Source organism: Phacochoerus africanus, chromosome 8 (genome assembly GCF_016906955.1).
Source record: "Phacochoerus africanus isolate WHEZ1 chromosome 8, ROS_Pafr_v1, whole genome shotgun sequence".
Classification (NCBI taxonomy): Eukaryota; Metazoa; Chordata; class Mammalia; order Artiodactyla; family Suidae; genus Phacochoerus; species Phacochoerus africanus.
In genome coordinates, this window is record NC_062551.1 from 71,008,551 (window position 1) to 71,028,202 (window position 19,652).

At 49.9% G+C, this 19,652-nt stretch overlaps 2 protein-coding genes across 3 annotated transcripts in view; one reads left to right on the forward strand and one right to left on the reverse strand.

Annotated features, from left to right (window-relative positions):
* Positions 1-19,652, reverse strand: part of MTOR (mechanistic target of rapamycin kinase) — a 125,666-nt gene that overhangs the window by 60,606 nt on the left and 45,408 nt on the right. The window contains exons 26-28 of the mRNA XM_047791785.1: positions 18,186-18,328; positions 14,515-14,677; positions 14,230-14,375 (exon numbers count right to left, since the gene is read on the reverse strand). Coding sequence (XP_047647741.1) covers positions 14,230-14,375; positions 14,515-14,677; positions 18,186-18,328 — 452 coding nt within the window. The remainder of the gene's footprint in view (positions 1-14,229; positions 14,376-14,514; positions 14,678-18,185; positions 18,329-19,652) is intronic.
* ANGPTL7 (angiopoietin like 7) lies at positions 1,436-9,246 on the forward strand. Of its 2 annotated transcripts, XM_047791787.1 has the most exons (6): positions 1,436-1,535; positions 4,500-4,880; positions 7,151-7,251; positions 7,815-8,009; positions 8,653-8,851; positions 9,071-9,246. In XM_047791787.1, exons 2-6 carry the CDS (start codon positions 4,511-4,513, stop codon positions 9,238-9,240), a joined length of 1,035 nt encoding a protein of 344 aa, XP_047647743.1. In that variant the 5' UTR covers positions 1,436-1,535; positions 4,500-4,510; the 3' UTR covers positions 9,241-9,246. The 2 variants fall into 2 exon arrangements, with proteins under 2 accessions (XP_047647743.1, XP_047647742.1); XM_047791786.1 differs by lacking the exon at positions 1,436-1,535 and having other exon boundaries at positions 3,300-4,880.

Consider the following 19,652-nt stretch of genomic DNA (forward strand, 5'->3'; position numbering starts at 1 on the left):
AACCTGAGCCACAGCCACAGCCATGACCCGAGCTACAGCAGTGACAATGCCATCCATATCCCTGACCCACTGCGCCACCAGGCAACTCCATCAATACCGCACTGCCTGAATTACTTACTGTAGCTTTGTGATAAATCTTGCTTTCCAGCAGGGTAATTCTTCCAAATTTATTTTTCTTATTCAAAAATGCCTTAGCTATTTTTAATCTTTTACAATACTTAATTTAAATCTCACAGAAATCTGGAGTTCCCTTCGTGGCTCAGCAGTTAACAAACCTGACTGGGATCCATGAGGATGCAGGTTCAATCACTGGCCTCGCTCAGTGGGTCAAGGACCCGGCGTTGCCGTGAGCTGTGGTGTAGGTCGCAGATGTGGCTCAGTTCCTGTGTGGCTGTGGCTGTGGTGTAGGCCGGCGGCTGTAGCTCTGATTAGACCCCTAACCTGGGAACATCCATATGCCACAGGTGTGGCCCTAAAAAGGGAGGGAGAAGAAGCCACAGAGTCAGATAAATCTGGGTTCTAATCCCTTTCATTACTTGATAGTTACATGACCCTGGCAAATTAATTAACTACTCTGAGCACACTCATCTGTGAAATGGGGAGAGAAATCACAACTACTTCACTTCACAAGACCTTTGTGAGATTTGTGTGTTTGCTTATTTTTGCTTCTTAGAGCTGCGCCTGCAGCATATGGAAGTTCCCAGGCTAGCGGTCAAACTGGAGCTACAGCTGCCAGCCTACACCACAGCCACATGGGATCCAAGTTGTGTCTACGACCTACACCACAGTCCACAGCAATGCCAGACCCGAGCTGCATCTGTGACCTACACCACAGCTCATGGCAATGCCAGATCCTTAACCCACTGAGCGAGGCCAGGGCTTGAACTCGAAACCTCATGGTTCCTAGTCGGATTCGTTTCTGCTGAGCCACGACAGGAACTCGGAGGTGGCAAATTAGAAGGGTTAGGAAGGAGGGAGAAATACTTTATGTGATAGATTTGGGCTTTAGAACTGACAGAACAATGTAAATCAAGTGTAATAAAAATTTTTTTTTAAATAATAAAAAAATTTTTTTTAAAGAAGCAGGACTGAGAGGTAGAAGGGTCAAGGATTAAACGGCTACACAGAGCAAGGCAGCTGGGACTCATGAGAAGACCTCAGAGGAAGTAATACATGACCACGAAGCACACAGTTAAACTAACAACAAGGCAGGTACTTCTGAGATGTATTCATTCAACAAACGGAGTCTGGCACTGCAGGCAGGTGTCTCGCCCTCACTGGTTTTGCAGGGATGGTGGAAGAGCAGGCAGGGGTGGGCACACACTGGAAGATGAGGCGTCTCTCCAACAGGGACATATTCAAGAAAATGAGACATGACGCCCCCCACTGGGGAGGAAGGAGAGACCAGCTCTAGGGCCTTCTCACTCTGGAATCCATCCCCAGGCTGCCTGGGGGCCTTCGACGCTTGGTGCCGGCCCAAGGCTGCGCAGCCCAGACTGGGAAGTCAAAGCTCTCTGGTCTTCCTCGTTAAAAAGGTAAGCTTTCTTTTCATAACATCTTTCCCAGGAGCACCAAGCTGACCCTCTTTCACCACCAGCAAAATGGAGAAAAGAAAAACTGCAATGTGTCCAACTAGGTTTTCCCTAGTTTCTCATTTCATTCCCGTCGTTACGGTCACTCTGGTCACGGAAGGGGAGAGAAGGGACAAGCGCTCTAGTCTTCCACACGCGTCCTGGTTTTCTCCACTGGCTTAGCTGTACTCAAAACGAAGACTTATTTTTCCTACCTTCAGAAATTCAGAATCTAGGACACCCTAGGGTTGTGGAGTTTTGGTGGGTAAGACAATCTCCTGGCATGGGATCTACTCTTAATCGGCTTTTTTCTCAAAACTGGAGAGGAGGGGGGAGGCAACGGCGACTTGGGCAACTTAGGTAATTTAAGAAAATCTTCAAATAAAAAAAAGCTTCCGTCTCCAACTTAGGGCTTATGTTAGAAGGGAGTTTCCAGAAAATGTCAGAGAGTAGGCACTCATGCTAAAAGCTAGAGGCTTCTGATCCAAACTCAGGAACCTCTTCCTACCTTTCCTGGAAAGGACGGCTGCATGGGTTGCAAATATGAATGATTGATTCATGTTCTGCCCAGATACGAAACTCTACTCCTAACACTTTGCTGTGTGGGCAGGGGCGGCGGCTACTGGGAAGAACACACGAAATGCCGGCTGGGCAACTACAAAGCCGCCACTGTTTGGCGATGTCCTCTCCCGAGCTGCTCCATGGAGCAGGACAGCAGGGCCACACGGGGCACTGCCGTCCATCGTGTGGTACACGGCGCTCCTGTGCCACACGCGTGGTTTAAGCTCAGCATCATCTGATGGCTAGGAGATTGTCCTACAGAGCCTCATGGAATCTAAGAGGCCCTGCTAAACGGCTCTGTCAGATGCTGGCAGTCAGGGACGGGCTCCCTTAGTGCAGTGAGCTCCACGAGCTGAGGCTGCAGGGCCCCCGACCAGATGCTCTCGGAGAGGGGGCAGGGACCGCTGACACTGCCAAGTGAAAGAGACTCTCTAATGCAGAATGCCAAGCTGCCATGGGGCGCCTGCAGCATCCTCACTCCTAAGGAGGCAAAGACAAGCAGGAGGCAAGAAACCAAACTGATCCATCCGATCCGCTCCTGCTTTTTGATTTACGGGGGGAAAAAAGTGTTTGGCCACTCTAACTGCCTGAGCAGAAGTGATGTTCTGAGGAGCAGAAGCCCCGACTGGAAAAGAGCTCTCAGGGTCACAGTGGGAAGGAAGGAGGGGCCGCCAGGCAGCAGGCTTGTGTGTGAAGGGCCCACCCCGAAGAGCAACGGCACAAGAACTGTGCCCGGAAATGGCCAGAGTACATTCCAGAGACAGTTACCGTGTAAGGACAGAGGGACTTTTGTTTACATACTTAGCGAAAAGCTCATTTTAAGGATTTAAGGTTTGCTGAAAACCCAGTTTCCCCCCCACTTGTTTTCAAAGAAGGAATGTCCTTTGAATATAGTACATGAAAAATTACAACAGCCCTACTTTTGGGGATCTATTTATCTATCTATATAGAAAATATGAGAGAGAATAATTTTATTTTATAATTATTATTTTTTTGCTTTTTAGGGCCACATATGGAAATTCCCAGGCTAGGGGTCGAATTGTAGCTACAGCTGCCAGCCTACAACACAGCCAGAGCAATGCAGGACCTGAACCTCATCTGCAACCTACACCACAGCTCACGGCAATGCCGGATCCCAGACCCACTGAGTGAGGCCAGGGATCGAGCCACAGTGGAAACTCCGAGAGAATAATTTTAAATCTGCACACCATATTCCACAGGAAAAGGGACATGAAACATAGATATGGATTATCAGCCAAAGGGGATCCTTTTCTCTATGTTCTAACATACTTCCCAGGTGTAGAACTGTGGGCCACGGCTGGGCCCGTTCTCTGGTCTGCCTGAAGACCCAGGCACGTGGGGGCGCCCATCCCAGGACCAAGTCCTGTGTCTCCATCCCGCTGCCGTGGCGGACACTTCCTTGCCAGATGTCACATGTGGGAGGCTAATACTGACCCACTCTGTATTGAGGGAGAAAGTAAGTTAAAAGACAAGATAACTGGGCAAAGCCTGCGGGTACAAACTACAAAGTCCTTTTTTGCTTCCTAAGAGATTTACTCTATCTTTCTATTTTCTGAAGCTTTTCTAAATTGGAACTTTTCAAATGCTGAGACAGTGTTAGTCCCAGGCTGAAAGAAGTTTTTGAAAAAAAACACTGAATGCTGATCAGAGAAAGGAATAACCAAGCTTGTTAAAAGCATATTCAGAAGGATGCCAAAATATACTAGATCCCTGTATAAACAGCACGGATTGCATTAACAGGTCTCCCTGGGTGAGTGGAGAGTTTTATTCCCAACTCTCTTTGCCCACCTTATGCTCACCCCACGGTTACATAACCTTTGGAAAGGAATTTGGAAATTCTGACCCTGAACTGCTTGCTGATAGAGCCGAGCCAGAGGCTGGCAGGGGCACAATCTAATAGGCGAAACTGGAAACACAAATTCAGCCCTCTTGTCTCAGCCCAGAGACTGAGCAGGCGAGGAAAGAAAGACTCGCCCCTGTCTCTCTCCTCCCCTCCTCTGGCCTAAGTGTACGCTGACTTCACCCAACAGGCACCTGACCCTCCCAGATGAGCTGGGAGGGGCCAGGGCGCCAAGCAAGGCCATGGTAGGGGTGGAGGTGCAGGCAGCAAACAATATTTAAGATGCTGAGTGGGTAGAGCATTCAGACTGGGGAAGGAAAGCGAGGGGATACCCGATGAAGCTGCCCTTTCAGAAGCTCAAGTTTTGAGAACGGCTAAGACAGAGCAAGGAGAGAGAGAGAGAGAACAGCAAAGCGGTAAGTCCATCGAGAGCAGGAGTGTTAGGTCATAATCTGCTGCAGCTTTGCAAACCTCAGCTGGGCACATCCAGGTCCTTCCTCACCCAGGCCCAAGAAAGATGCCGAAAAAGACTCTCTCGGCTATGGCCTGGCTCTGCATTTTCATCGTGGCCTTTGTCGGCCACCCAGTGTGGCCACAGAAGCCCCCTAAGCGGAAGACACCTGCAGAATTCACCGTGCCTGCCTGCTGCGAGGAGGCCAAGGAACTCAAGGCCCAAATTGCCAACCTAAGCAGCCTGCTGAGCGAGCTGAGCCAGAAGCAGGAAAGAGACTGGGTCAGTGTGGTCATGCAGGTGATGGAGCTGGAGAGCAGCTCCAAGCGCATGGAGTCTCGGCTCACGGCCGCCGAGAGCAAGTTCTCCGAGATGAACAACCAGATCGACATCATGCAGCTGCAAGCAGCGCAGACTGTCACCCAGACCTCAGCAGGTAAGGAGGATGCGTGCTCGCGCTACTCACTACCTTCCCCCTCAAAGAGCCGAGCGTCTCCTGTCTGCAACACTGCTTCTAGGTCACGTGATGGTCAGAACCATCACTGGGGCTTCTTGGACACGTGCCGCCAGCTCTATTTTCTCTTTAGTGAAGGCTTAGGGAGTACTTCCTTTGATTTACAATGTGTTGTAAATGTACCCAGGTGTCTTTCACTCCCGCAGTGTTTTGGGATATTGCACGTATGAATTACCATCTTGGAGCACAGAGATCATGTGCTCTGCCCAAAGTCACACAGGACATCTTAGAAACAAGGTTCATGTCTTCCTGACCAGCCTACTTCCTTACCCAGAGCTGCGAGGCTGTACGCTTGGTCCCATGGAAGCAGAAGTGAACGCCAAGTTCATAACCTCTCTAGGAGCAAAGTTTCACCAAACACAGTTCTTTCGGGTGGCTGTGATTTAATGCACTGGGCATTGATGGACTTCTGTGTCTGCTCAGCAAACCTAACTCTTCCCACTGGCTCAGAATCAAGTGCACAGACACTGCCCAGAGCTGCCTGAAGAATCCCTTCGTGTTCGGAAAAGGACTGGCCCCTCAAGGTTCCTCAATGCCAATATTCTAGTTTCTCCCATGAGCGCAAAGAAAATTCTCCCCAGTGATACAGGGAATAAGGAAATGCCACGCTGAAAGCTGGATTTTTAGGCCAAAAATAAGACCCATTTACTTTTGTAAGATCCTTTTAAAAATGACTTTCAGTTTCCACTTAGCTTGGCTCAGACAGGCCAAGGTGAATTTATTGTTGAGAGAAATTTGGTTTCTGAAATTATCCGGAAATGAGTAGTTACAAGGAGCATGTCCTACAGGTAGGTAGGTCATTTCTTGCTGATATAAAAACTTAAAAAGGAATCTTTTGGGTCATATTATAAACCAAGCCAAGAACAAAGGGCAGACTAAGTCACTGGGGATCCTTAGCTCAAATGAAGAAAAAGTTTTAACCTGAAATTAAGCTTAAAATTTTGTTATCTAAACCAATATGTTTTGTTACCTAAGCCAACCACTTTCTAAGCAGCACTTCCTGACCCTCTCAGTCTGGGACTAGAAAAGTTTCTCAGGCTGTTTTCCAGACCAGGCCGTCTGGATCTGGGCTGTGCGACAAAACCAGACACGCGGGTGAGAAGAGGAATCAGACCCGGTGCCGCTCCTGCTCCTCCAAGCGGGAGTTTCTCACCTCCCAGCGGGGAGTCTTTTGGGAGTTGAATGCAGCCTCTGCCGGGCCTCTTACTCTTCTTGCCCAGGCCATCATTCCTCTTTTTTCTGCTCTTTAGCAGGTGTGGGGTCACCTTTATACTCTGTAAGCAGGCAGCCCCTTGGAGAGGCAGTAGGTGGGTGCTCTCGTCAGGAGTGGGAAGTGGGTCACTCTGAGAGTGAAGACAAGGACCTCTATGTCCCCTGCCCAAGGTGCTCTGCCTCCAAGTCCCACAGCAGACGTGTTCCCATCTGCTGAGGGCGTGCCAGCAGGCAGGAAGCATCCCTGGACAAGCGAGCCTGCTCTCTAGATCCTATCAGGAGAGGCTGTCCCTCCACAAGGCTCCGATACTGAGAACAGGGAGCTGAGATCCGCCCCAAAGCACCAGCCCCGGGGGCAGCTGAGGAAACATTAAAATCCACCCCAGAGTGCAAGCCAGCCTGCCCAAAGCTCTCATTTCCTCATCTTGATAACGGAGCCGGAGGGCCTCCAAGGGTCCCTTCGGGTGCTTGCATTGTCATTTTTCTAGCAGTTTTAGATTGGGGGGAAAGACAAAATTATAAATCTGTTAATAAGGATCCTAGTAAGCAGTAGCCATTACCTCTGAGAAACAACTATCAAAGGAGACCCTCTGAGATACTCCGACTTGTCTGGGAATAGCGGCGGCTGTCCCAGAAACTGACTCCAGGAAACAGGAGCATCCATGGGTGGCCCTCACACACAGTGACGTCTCCCGAACTAGAACTACAGCAGGGTAACTTCTTTCCGAGCAAACCTGCAGCCACCTGGTTGTACCGTGGTGCTATCCAGGTGAAGCCTCGGCCCCACCTCCAGTGAAGCCAAAACACACCCTCTGGCGCACCCCCCCAATCCAGACACTGCCTCGTAGTGAGTGCGCCTGCGAATTTCGTGGTAGAGGTGGAGTCCCGCGTTTAAGCTCCCGACTTAGACGCAGGTGGGAGGCCGGCCGGCCACGAAGCCCCTGGGGTGGCAGCTCACCCCTGGTCCACTCCTCTTGCAGATGCCATCTACGACTGCTCGTCCCTCTACCAGAAGAGCTACCGCATCTCCGGAGTCTATAAACTGCCTCCCGACGACTTCCTGGGCAGCCCCGAGCTGGAGGTGAGGTCACTACAGCCTGCTGCCCATGCTACCATCTGCCCTCCTCACGACCTGGGGACAAGAGGGCCAGGCACAGCCTAAAGAGACGGAGACGCAAACACATCACATGATAGGGAGCCGGCTAAACACTCAATTTGTGGGGACAGAAACCCAGGCATGCATCTCACTCCTTCAGATCACTATTAACCAGACACGAACCTCCTAACATGGTTAGATTCTGCCAAAACCACTGCCCAACTGGCTGAAACCCCCGCCATGTCCTACAGCAGCTTCTCCTGGGAAGGAAAAGGGAGAGGACATGTGGGGAGTGGGTTAGAAGTTTCTGGATTTTTCCCTTCAAACTCCACCCCACTCGCTCTCACCCTCAGTGTCAATCTTTCTCAACCAACCACCAGCCTGCCCAGCTTGCCAGCACTGGGGTCGAATCCCTGCCTGGCGAGCCAGTGTGACTGTGGTAGCCCATGGCCCCCGGCTCTGCGGGACAGGGGGAAGGTGGGGAGCCACCCTCAGGCCGGTGCTGCCTGTCTTGGAGGGTCCTAAGCAGGACACCCTCTCTGCTCCAGGTCTTCTGCGACATGGAGACCTCAGGTGGCGGCTGGACCATCATTCAGAGACGAAAGAGCGGCCTCGTCTCCTTCTACCGGGACTGGAAACAGTACAAGCAGGGCTTCGGCAGTATCCGCGGGGACTTCTGGCTGGGGAACGAGCACATCCACCGGCTCTCTAGGCGGCCGACCCGGTTACGTGTGGAGATGGAGGTGAGCGTGGGGGCTGGGGCCCGGGGACCAGACCAGGGCCGCCACGCTCTGGGGGTGTCATTCCTATGCTTCTTCACCGTGGGCCGGTGTACTGGCTGCGACGGCTTTCCTGCAGGTTGCAGCACAGTTGAGAATAGGGGCCTCTTCCTAGCTTTCACAAAAGCGAGGCTGCAGGTACACAGGAAGAGGCCAGACTCAGGCCAGGGCAGAGGAGTCATCAGCTGGGCGGAAACGCTGGCGTCCCTGCCCCGGCCTGGGACACCAGGTCCTCTAGATGCATACCTCTCTGGTAGCGGGTGGTGACTGCACCAAAGGCCCGAAGCATCTCTATATTCTCGAGTTACTCTTAGAACATCCCAGAATGAAATACAGCAAAACACCCACCTACACCTTACAGCCAAGGATGCGAAGGGGAGAGAGAGACTAATCCAGGCCATGTGGTGACTCGGGAGAGAAGTGTGAGCTAGGATCCTGGTTTTCCGATTCCCAGGTTAGTGGTTAAACGGGAGGTAAACAAGGCATGACGTCTTACTAGAGTCCCAGCAGCCGAAAGACAGATGGCTGCAGCTGGTGAGAGGAGCAGGGGGGACAGGAGCGAGTGAGCCCCCCTGCGGTTTTCCTAAGGCTCTGCCTCCCCGGACAGGACTGGGAGGGCACCAAGCGCCACGCTGAGTACAGCCGCTTCGCTTTGGGCAATGAACTCAACAGCTACCGCCTCTTCCTGGGCAACTACAGCGGCAGCGTGGGGAACGACGCCCTCAGCTATCACAACAACACGGCCTTCAGCACCAAGGACAAGGACAACGACAACTGCTTAGACAAGTGTGCCCAGCTCCGCAAAGGTGAGGTCGGGGGTGGGGAGGCGGGCGTTCGGGTACTAGGCCACCGGCCCAGCAGAGGCCAAAGAGAGAATTTAGGACCGCGCAGCTGGGGGCCTGGCTTTGGTATTCCTTTTGGATACTGGCTCGCGGGGCTCCTGTTCTGTTAAAATCACAAACGCCCGCTGCCTGGTGTTTGAGCTCTTCCGAGGACACACTAGCGCTGATCTGGTTCCCGCCCAGGTGGATACTGGTACAACTGCTGCACGGACTCCAACCTCAACGGCGTGTACTACCTCCTCGGGGAGCACAACAAGCACCTGGATGGCATCACCTGGTATGGCTGGCACGGGTCCAGCTACTCCCTCAAACGAGTGGAGATGAAAATCCGCCCAGAAGACTTCCGGCCGTAAACAGAGGTCTGCTGTGGGGCAGGGGAGACATGGAGACAAACGGAGGCTGGGAAAGGGCAGAGGAGAGGATGGGAGTTCCAGGGGTGGCAGGGGGTGGCGGTGTGTGTGTGTGTGTGTGTGTGTGTGTGTGTGTTGGGGGTGGAACACAGCCTCACATCTCCAAGCAGAGTCAGTCTTTCAGGAGAACCAAAAAAATTATATACCAAGGGTGTTACAGTAAATGGGATGCAGTATTTAAGCACAGTGGATCTCAGGGGGCTGTGGGGGCGGGGGGGGCCTCCCTGCCAGGGAGCCCTGACAAAGCAGCAGCTCCTCTTTTCCCCCATGTTTTTCCATGAAAGAAAAACAATTCTTTCACAGAGTTCATTTTATCTACTTCCTCTAAGGCCTAAGTTATGTGAGGACAGAAAATAAATCCCTTTGCTAAAAAGAACCATACTGTTTTGGTGCTTCGGGGTGTCAGACAGGAGTGAAGAAGGCAGTGGAAGAGAGTGGTTGCTAGTTTTAAATCCAACGAAATCACTTTGTCTACACACTTTTTTTTTTTTTTAAAGACAAAACCTGTTCTGCTGGAGGTGAGTGGACCGAGGTGGAATTGGCTGGAGGAACCCCAGGGCACCGGGACTTTCACTGGCTCTGGGCACCTCCCTGCTAGGCCTCCCTCACGGCGCAGCACTGATGAGGAGGCGGGAAGTGGGCCCAGCGGTGGCAGGAGCTCCAACGGGAGGTGAAGATAAGTCCCCTGTGGACGCCTGCACAAAACTGCCTTAAAATAGTCACAGCCAATAACAGATATATCTATTTTTATTTACTTTGCAAGGAAAGGGCTCAAAGAACTTCAAAGTGGCTAAAACAAGAAGGTAAATGGTACACGGCTAATAAATAATTCATGCTGTATATATAAACATTTTGCTCCGTAAAAATAAAATACCGTAGTTTGTTTTAAACATTAAAATCTTTTTCTTCTTTCTACAATAAATCCTTTTAAACCTGCTCCTTTTAAAATTATTACTATTACCACTGAGAGCATGGGGAAAAGTTTTAAGTGAAAAATCAGAGAGGAAGCAGTGGGAAGGAGACTCTGAGTATGTCACAGTCTTCAGGGAAACCAAGGGAGGAGCAGGAAGTCAAGATGAAAACGCAGGGACAACGGGGGCAGTGGCAGCCCCTGGAAGAGGCCAGACTCTGGCCTGTCCATCCCACCCCCACGGAGGCCCCTGCCGCCACTTGGCTCCCAAATTCTTTGCAAACCAACACGCCGACCTTCTACTTGAACAAACTAATTTGCAGACAGAGGCGTACCGGCTCGAGTTCTAACAGTTGTCAAATGGTGCTGACCTTTAGGAAATGACTTTTTCTTGCCAAAAGGAACCATCCCCTGAACTAGTCGGTGTCAGGTAAGCATCCGTCTCTAACTCCCAGTTTTCTAGGACACCTACAGCCCTCTGATTGTTGGGAACCATTTAACTGTAGAAACAAGACCCTCAGGATTTTCAAAGAAATAAAGTGAGCAGAAAGCAGGGCCTCCCATGGGACAGGCAGGCAGAGAGAAAGGTCCTAGGGCAGGCGGGGGTCTGAGGTGCTCAGCAGCAGGCACAGTGCTGCTTGGAGAGATGACGACAAGATCAGGGTTAGAAGGAGATGAAGAGGAAGAGGAGCGTGGACACCTCGGGCAGAAGCAGCTGCTAATTCTCTTGCGGCAATCACACACCCACGACTAAAAACCTGAGGCTCTAGGCACCAAAAGCTAAAATAAACAAGGGGAACTACCTCAAACTACAAGGAAACAATACATTGAAAAGACAATCTAGGGAGTTCCCACTGTGGCCCAGCAGTGACAAACCTGACTAGTATCCATGAGGATGAGGGTTGGAACACCGGCCTCACCCAGTGGGTTAAGGATCTGGCATTGCCACGAGCTGTGGCTCAGATCTGGTGTGGCTGTGGCTGTGGTGCAGGCCGGCAGCTGCAGCTCTGATTCGACCCCTAGCCTGGGGACCTCCATATGCTGCAGGTGCTGCCCTAAAAAGACAAAAAAGAAAAGACAAGACAATCTACAGAACAGGAGAAAAGGATTAACATCCAAAATATATAAAGACCTTATAACAAAATAGCAAATAATTCCATTTAAAAATAGTCAAGGGACCTGAATAGCTGGTTTTCCAATGAAAACATCCAAATAATCAACGGGCACATGAACAGGTGCTTAACCTCACTAATCAAGAAATGCAAAGCAAAACCACGAGGAGACACCACCTCCCTCCTGAATGGCAATTATCGGAAAGACAAAAGGTAGTAAGTACGGGCAGCGAAGAGGAGACAGGGGAACCCAGTAAGCCCCCGGCGGCAGTTTTTATCTCTAATTCTGCAGACACGGCAATGAGAAAAGCATCTTAAAACGGGACTGCGCGTCAGGGCTGGGCAGTGCAAGCGTTCAGTTGACCAGGCCCTCTCTTCTGCTCGGTAGAGGAAGAAAAGCAGGTGCCGTGGACAGATGTGTGTCTCCTGGCCCCTCCCTCCGAGTCCCCAGGTTGAAGCCTAAGCCGCAAGGTGGTGGTGTTTGGAGGTGGAGCCTCTGGGAGGTGATGAGGCCATGAGGGTGGAGCCCTGATTCGGGCCTTTATAAAAGAGTCTTCAAAGAACCTGTTCTCTGCTTTCTACCACGTGGACACACAGAGAAGCTGGTAATCTCTAACCCAGAAGCCACCCATGCAGGCAACCTGATCTTAGACTTTCCAGCTTCCAGCTTCTTCTCCTAGCTGTGAGAAATAAATGCTTGTTCTTCAAGCTACCCACTCTATGGGCATTTTTTATAGCGTCCTGAAAGAAAGCGGCAGGCTACAAGACCTTATTCTAAGGCGAATGAACCAAGTAAAAGCTGTGTGTGTGTGTGTGTGTGTGTGTGTGTGTGTGTGTGTGTAAAATGCAGGGACATGTTGTTAGGGGATTACATGTGGACTTAATTCATCCTGGAGCAGGTAAATAAAAATGTCAATAGGCGGGAAGACAGACTGATTCAGCAGCAAGAGAACTGTGGTCAGCACAGCACAGCTTTTTACAACAAAAATAAAAACCAAGAATCAACTGTGCAAAGAAATTTCTGTGTACGGTTAACCTGATTCTTTCAAAAAGAATTTAAAGCAGTTGACTCAAAAGTATATACTAAATTTGTAAAAAGTGGACAAACGTTAAGAGAAAATAGGAGTAGAAAAAAAGGAAATAAAATTGGAGAAGAGAGGAGGGCAGTAGACAAAACAGGTAAGATGTCTGTAATTTGTTACACACGGGCCAGGAACGAGCTGTGAGCTCTCCAGTAGCCACTGTGAGGAAGGGAACCCAATCTTTTACTAAACAGTAATGACCTCAAGACCAGACCAAAGTAGTGGCCCAGGGACTGGCCATGCGAGGAGTGCCCACAAGGCTTACCCAGAGGACTGGGGCATCGCAAAGAGCAGCTTCTGTAGTAAACAGCTTTGCCTAAGGCTGTTTCTTAAAAGTTTCTGCAGTGAAAATGATGGCAGAACATGGCAGTGGTGCTTAGAAAAAACAGTTTTACAGAATAAGCTGGAAAAGCTACAAAGAGAAAAAAAGAAGATGGGTGTTGGGAAGACGCCGGAAACCAACTGAAGGGAGGCAAAACTGCAAGCCTCGCTGAATCAGAGCAGGAACCAACCAGGGTCAAAAAGGCCCTGGATTTACCTGGGACCACAGGTTCTGTCTGTTTCTTTTCCTAAAGCCAAGATCAATCTGCGGGACATCCTGAGGACTTACCCTCAATTAGACTGGCTTTAAAAAGTTAAACGACCTTCTTGAACACTTTTCCAGGCCTCTGACTATAACTTTCTACTACAAATCTGCATAAACGTTAACATTTTTAAGATTGTCTCAAATATGGGGAAAAATCTGGGGTGGGACGAGGGAGATTTCAAAGAGGTATCAAACAGAAAAAGGTTAGCAAGGAAATTAATGGACAAAAACTAGTTATTTGATGCTGAGGTTATAATAGTCAGTTCCTGAGTCTTCTATTAGTTAAGAAGCAAGGATGCATTACCTAAGCCAGAGGTGGGAGGAAGACATGGAGGTTTTCACGTCTGCAGTGCCTAATTTGACAGGGAAGCCTTCCCCATAGAATGGCATGTTCCTTTGCAGTATTTTCAAAGTCAACATTCTCTCAAAGTCCAGTTTATTTGGGCAAAAACATGACTCTACTTCTATCTCTCTGGTCACACCTTAAAGTATTTAAAGGAACGCTTTTTAGCATCTACTCAAAAGCAGAGCTGGCAGAGAGCTTGGCTATTTAACCATCTTTTCAAATGAAGGAAGCATTGCACGTTGCAGGCTGTTTCGGCCACAGAGGAGGCACATATTAGGTGGGTGATTGTTCCTAAACCATCTGTAGTGAAACAATCAACCATGCTAGATAATTAGATCCCAGAGTTAATATTCTCTGATAATCATCAAGGGAAATGAACACAGTTCTCTAGAAGCTGTGGACCTAACATTTAAGGCTGCCTATAATTTCGTAAGAGCAAAAAATGGCTTAAACAACCTATCTTTCCATACCCAGAAGACGCAAAACTGTCTCAGGAGAGACACACGCCAATCAAAGACACACGCTCTGCCTTTTACATTCCTAGAGCTCCGAAGAGGAGGAGACAGAAACCGGTCCCTGCTCCTGAGCCAGAGGGCCTAGCTAATAACGCAGACATAAAATCTACCTTTCCAAGGCAGCTCTGGGCACGGAACTGCTTCCAGGCTGATTTCACTGGCACCAGTGAAAACAACAGGAGCGCAGGTGCCACGGGTCACGAGCAATGACAATGACGGCTAGAATGTGGGGAGAGCCATCTGCCACCGCATCTTATTTAAACGTGCTGGCTGGATCTGATGGCAGATTTCAGAGCGGACGTCTCCAAGTGACTCCAGGGAACCGGCAGCAGAGGGAGGAGAGAGGTCCTTTTAGATGCAGGCAGCAATTTAAAAGCCTACCTGATGAGAGACTCCAGGATGGCGGGGGTGGGGCCCTTCTGGAACTCCAGTTCTTTGTAGTGCAGCGCCTTGGCGTATGCTCGACACTTGGCAGCCCTCTCGCCCAGCAGAACAATGCCATTGTCATCTCTCAACGGCAGGGGGCCCTGGAGGAGAGCAGAACCCGCGGCGTGGGGAAACGGCGGACGGGGCACCAGAGCAGTGGGGCGGGTGCCTCGCCCCTCTCCTCCCGCCCGCCCGCCGGTTCCCAGTCAGGCTCTATCTGGACCACCGGCCAAGTCTCACCTTGTCACTGTGTTCCATGAATTCGGCCAAGTTTAAGAGCGTTTGTGTGACTTCAGCGATGTCCTGGGAGGTGAGGGCCAGCTCGATGCTTCTGATGAGCTCATCCTGCTGGTCTTCGTTCAGCTCAGACCAGCAGGACACAAAGGCCGCGTTGAAGAGATCCCTGAGGGCGGAGAGGAGTGAGGAGAAACGCTGGGAAGGGCTCTCCCGCCTCTGCCAGAGGCCAGGAAGCACGCCCACCAAGCTACTCCAGGCATCACTGATTCCAGCTACACAGGCCAAGGCTGGCCGACGGAACTTGCTGGAAACGGTCTCTATCTGCCCTGTTCGCTGGTCATTGAGCACTTGGACTGCGATGTGTGACTAAGGAACTGAATTTTAAGTTTTAGATAATTTTATTTATTTTATTTATTTTTTTTGTCTTTTTGCCTTTTCTAGGGCCACACCCTCGGCACATGGAGGTTTCCCAGGCTAGGGGTCTAATCGGAGCTGTAGCCGCCGGTCTGCACCACAGCCACAGCAACGCGGGATCTGAGCCGTGTCTGCGACCTACACCACCACTCACGGCAACGCCGGATCCTTAACCCACTGAGGCCAGGGATTGAACCCGTGACCTCATGGTTCCTAGTCAGATTCGTTAACCACTGAGCCACGTTGGGAACTCCACGTGTTAGTTAATTTTAATGACCTTAAAACGAGCAGAGGTGGCTCGGCACTGCTGCATTTCACAGTGCGGGTACAGGGAAGCGGGAGGGCGAGGGAAGAGGAGACAGAGGCCAGGAGAAAGTAACCTGTCTCTTCAGTGTCTGCGCCATTTCTCTTCATCGGAAGGGATGAACAGAAAGGGACTTCTAACGTGGAGGGAGACAGAACGGATTCAGAAAACAATAACCTTCAAACAATTCTGGGGATGTTTCTCCTCATGCAATGTCCGAAGCCCGAAGGTCAGAAGCAGCAAAAGCAGCCTCTGCTATTGCTTTTCAAGACAGAAGCAGAACCTTAATGGTCACAAACAAAATGACAACAGAACTTAAGAAACTAGAAGCATTAGAAAATAGAATCCAAATCCATGAGTTTTAAAAGATTCTCTAAGCCAAACCACCAACAGCTGGGGCCTTGAGAAAACCTGGGAGCAGAGGTGCCATTTCTAGGGTCACTACGACTGTTGAAAATCACTACAGCACCGCTTGGGTGGACAGATGCGCTACCCCCGACCCCTGAACTTTAACCCTACCCTCTCCTTCCCGGAGAATGTGTGGAGAGGGGAGCTGGAAACCACAGGACGTGACTGTATGCTCTGTGGGCTTCAGCATTTGATGCCTATACACCTCCTCAGCATTACATACATTAAAAGGTTAAGTCAGATCAATATATGTGCGATTTTGGAATCTGATGGAAAAAAACCAAAATTGGAAATTCGAAGGATAAATGAAGACCGAAAGAAGTCTTGTGTAAATAAAGAAGGAAGTTTTCCAGTCCAGGTCAAAGGCCGAACTGGATCCCAAATGAACACGTCTGGCACTAAGGGGACAGACGTGTATGTGTGTATCCACCACAGGCCTGTTTGGGACAACGGTGCGCTCAAAAGTGACCTGGAGCAAAGAAGAAACACATCGATCACGGTGGTCGAGCACGGGGTGTGCACACTATGGAAACCCAGAAGCGGGTTTGATTTTGAAAGCATTAAAAAATATCTGAAAGAGGAGTTCCCGTCGTGGCGCAGTGGTTAACGAATCCGACCAGGAACCATGAGGTTGCGGGTTCGGTCCCTGCCCTTGCTCAGTGGGTTAAGGATCCAGCGTTGCTGTGAGCTGTCTGTGGTGTAGATTGCAGATGCGGCTCAGATCCCACGTTGCTGTGGCTGTGGTGTAGGCCGGCGGCTACAGCTCCGATTCCACCCCTAGCCTGGGAACCTCCATATGCCGAGGGAGCAGCCCCAGAAATGGCAAAAAGACAGGAAAAAAAAAAAACAACTGAAAGAAGTTAGATGAACCAAATCATGGCATCCAAGCCACAGTCTTCAAAGAGCAAACAAGCCGTGCTGAAGAGAGGGAAATGGAATACTTTGCTTTTTTGCTTCTCATTAATGAAAAGGATCATTAATCAAATCACCATATAATGTCTCATCATAAAGACTGTCCACTGTACAAAAATTTAGAAAATACGGCAAAGAATAAGGAAATAATCTCTCCTTAAAATCCTCCTACTTAGAGATAATCATGATTATATTACTTTCTAATTTTTTTCCTATATACGTATATTTTTAATAGTTGAATCACACGTTCACACCCTTTTGTATTTCATTTCATTCATTACATTCTACCATAAATCTTTTAGATGCATTAAAACTTAATAAGAAAGTTTTTTTTATCAAATTTTTTACTAAAAAAAATTTTTTTTTTTTTTGCTACACCCAAGGCATGTGGAAGTTCCCGGGCCAGGGATCAAATCAGAGCTGTAGCCACCAGCCTACACCACAGTCACAGCTAAACCAAATTCTTAACGGCTATTTAAGATTCACTGTCTAAGACATAGAGAAGAGACCTATGGTTGCCAAGAGGGAGCGGGGAAGGAATGGGATGGACAGGGAGTTCGGGGTTTGTAGACGCAAACTATGACATTTAGAATGGATAAGCAATGAGGTCCTTCTGTCCAGCACAGGGAACTCTATCCAGGCCGTGATAGGAGGTAACCCAGGGAAGGGCATGTATGTATGTATATGACTGGGTCACTCTGCTACACAGCAGGAATTGGCACAACCTTCTAAATCCACTGCACTTAAATTTAAAAAAAAAAAAATATTCACTGTTTAAGGTTTACAGTATTGTTTATGGCACGAGTTCCATTTTCCAAAGACGGCTGCAGCACTATCTCCTGTTCTATCTGCTCTTCTTGGGTCTTTCTACTCTCCCATAAAAAGGTGGCATCCATGCCTCCCCTTAAACCTGAGTGGGCCTTTGTGACTGCCTTCAAGAACAGAGTGGCGCAGAAGTGACACTGTGACCTCTGAGACTGGGTCATACAAGCACCATGCATTTCTGCCTCCCTCCCCTGGGGACACTGGCTATTGAAACCCAGCCAGCACTCTGTGAGGAAGCCCGAGCAACCCTCAGAGCAATCGGACAGAGGGGCCGAGGCCCTGCACGACCTGAGTTCCAGCCGACTGTCAGCCCCACTCGCTGGACACATGGAATGCACCATCTTCCAAGTGGGTCCTCTAGTCCGGGGACAAACACCCCTGGGGACTGTGTGGAGCAGAGACGAGTTGGTCCCACAAGTCCTGCCCAAGCTGCAGCTGCATGAGCCAGATAAATAATTTCAGACCACTGGCCCTGGGGTACTTGCCACAGAGCAATGAATAGTCGGAGCATCCTTATTGCTGGAAACAGCTTATATTAAACTATTACACAGCTGTTTTCAGGGTTAAAATGACTTTGTAATTAAACTTTTGGACCTAAGTCTACAAAGGTAAGGTTCACTAGCGAGGTTAAGATGGATGCTTTTTCTATACTAGGAGCCTGTCCCATTTGCCTTTTTATCTTTTCCCCCAGAGCTTAAAATTAAAACTACCCTTTCACCATCACTGCTAATAAGAATGAACTTTTCTCTATCATGTTTTCTGCGTGATCCCATGTGCAGCCTGGGAGGGGGGAGCCCCCGACGCGGCGTACCTGGCCATCGGGTTGTAGGCCTGAGCCAGGGCCCAGCACGAGCGCAGGGACGGGGACGAGGAGTCCTTCAGCAGCTCCAGGCTCAGCCGCCTCAGCCATTCCAACCAGTCATCTTTGGAGACCCTTCTGGCAGCTCCCCAGGCCTGTAATGCCACAGGCAACAAATACAAAACCATCAGTTCTAAGGGCCTAATGATTATTCTACTTCTTTGATTTACACAATTATACCTTTCATGATAAAATTCCCTGAGTACAAATATCAAAGAGTAATATTTAATTAAAACCATAAAGCAAAAGCAGCAACCTCTGGAATATTCCACCATAGAGAGAAACCCGGTTTTCGCCCTCATTTGTGCTGGACTCTATCTGCAGAGCGGAGGGCTCTAGAGAGCCAGAGTGGGTGGGGACTGTCACCCTCAGAATGCAGCCAACAAGGCAGACTGCGAAGGGCCCTGGGCCCTCGGACCCTGACTCGTCTCACAGAGGAGTCACGGGGGCGGGGGGGAGACACACACGCTCAGGTTCACACCACGAGCAGTCATGTGACCATCAGATGAGAAAGAGCCTAGAGCATACGACACTAAGGTGGAAGAGACACTGGAGGTCGACAGACTGAATTTTACTTGTTAGTTAATCCCTCCCAACTCTCCTCAAACCCTGAGCTCTTGCCAGGCTTCAAGAGCTTCTGGCAGGGGCAGCTGAGGGAGGAGGAGGAGGGGAGGACTCGGGCTCTGGAGCCGGGCAGGGCAGTGCAGGGCAGCGGCCTCACGCTGTGGAGCTCAGCAGCTTGAGCTCCAGTCCCAGGTGTGTAGCTTCTTGGGGTCTGATCTTGGGCAAGGTGCTTAGCTTCTCTGTACTCAGTTTCCTCATCTGCCAAGTGTCGAAACAGTTCCCCCCTTCTAGGGTGTTTTAAGGGTTAACTAGGCTGACATGTATAACAGCTCTGTAACAGTGCTCTAGGGGTGAGTGCCATTTACTCTGAAGTTAGAAACCTGGCTGGGGAGTTGCCACTGTAGCTCAGCAGAAACGAATCTGACTCGGATCCATGAGGATGCAGGTTCGATCCCTGGCCTCGCTCAGTGGGTTGAGGATCCGGCATTGCTGTGGCGTGGTGTAGGCCGGCAGCTACAGCTCTGATTCAACCCCTAGCCTGGGAAGCTCCATATGCTGTGGATGCGGCCCTAAAAAAAGCAAGAAAGTAACCTGGCTGGAAGCTCGGCTCTGCCTGTCAGCTGCAGCAGCGCACTAGGCAAATTACTTATATGCTTCACCTGAGCCTCAGTCTTCCTTCTTTATGGGTAAAGCACCCAAAGGGCCTTGAAGGACAAGATGAGCAAAAAATGGCTGCTCTTATTATCAAAATGACATCTCTTTGCATTGGCCTAGCCCCAACTACTAAATCCCCACCTTAAAACAGACCCTTAAAAGATTCTTCTGGTGGAACAATGTTTGATCCTCCCTTGACCA

Coding starts and splice junctions, on each gene's coding strand:
- ANGPTL7 (XM_047791787.1), top strand. CDS start 4,511: ATGCCGAAAAAGACTCTCTCGGCTATGGCCTGGCTCTGCATTTTCATC. Junction 4,881..7,150: donor TGTCACCCAGACCTCAGCAG/GTAAGGAGGATG, acceptor CTCCTCTTGCAG/ATGCCATCTACGACTGCTCG. Junction 8,852..9,070: donor GTGTGCCCAGCTCCGCAAAG/GTGAGGTCGGGG, acceptor GTTCCCGCCCAG/GTGGATACTGGTACAACTGC.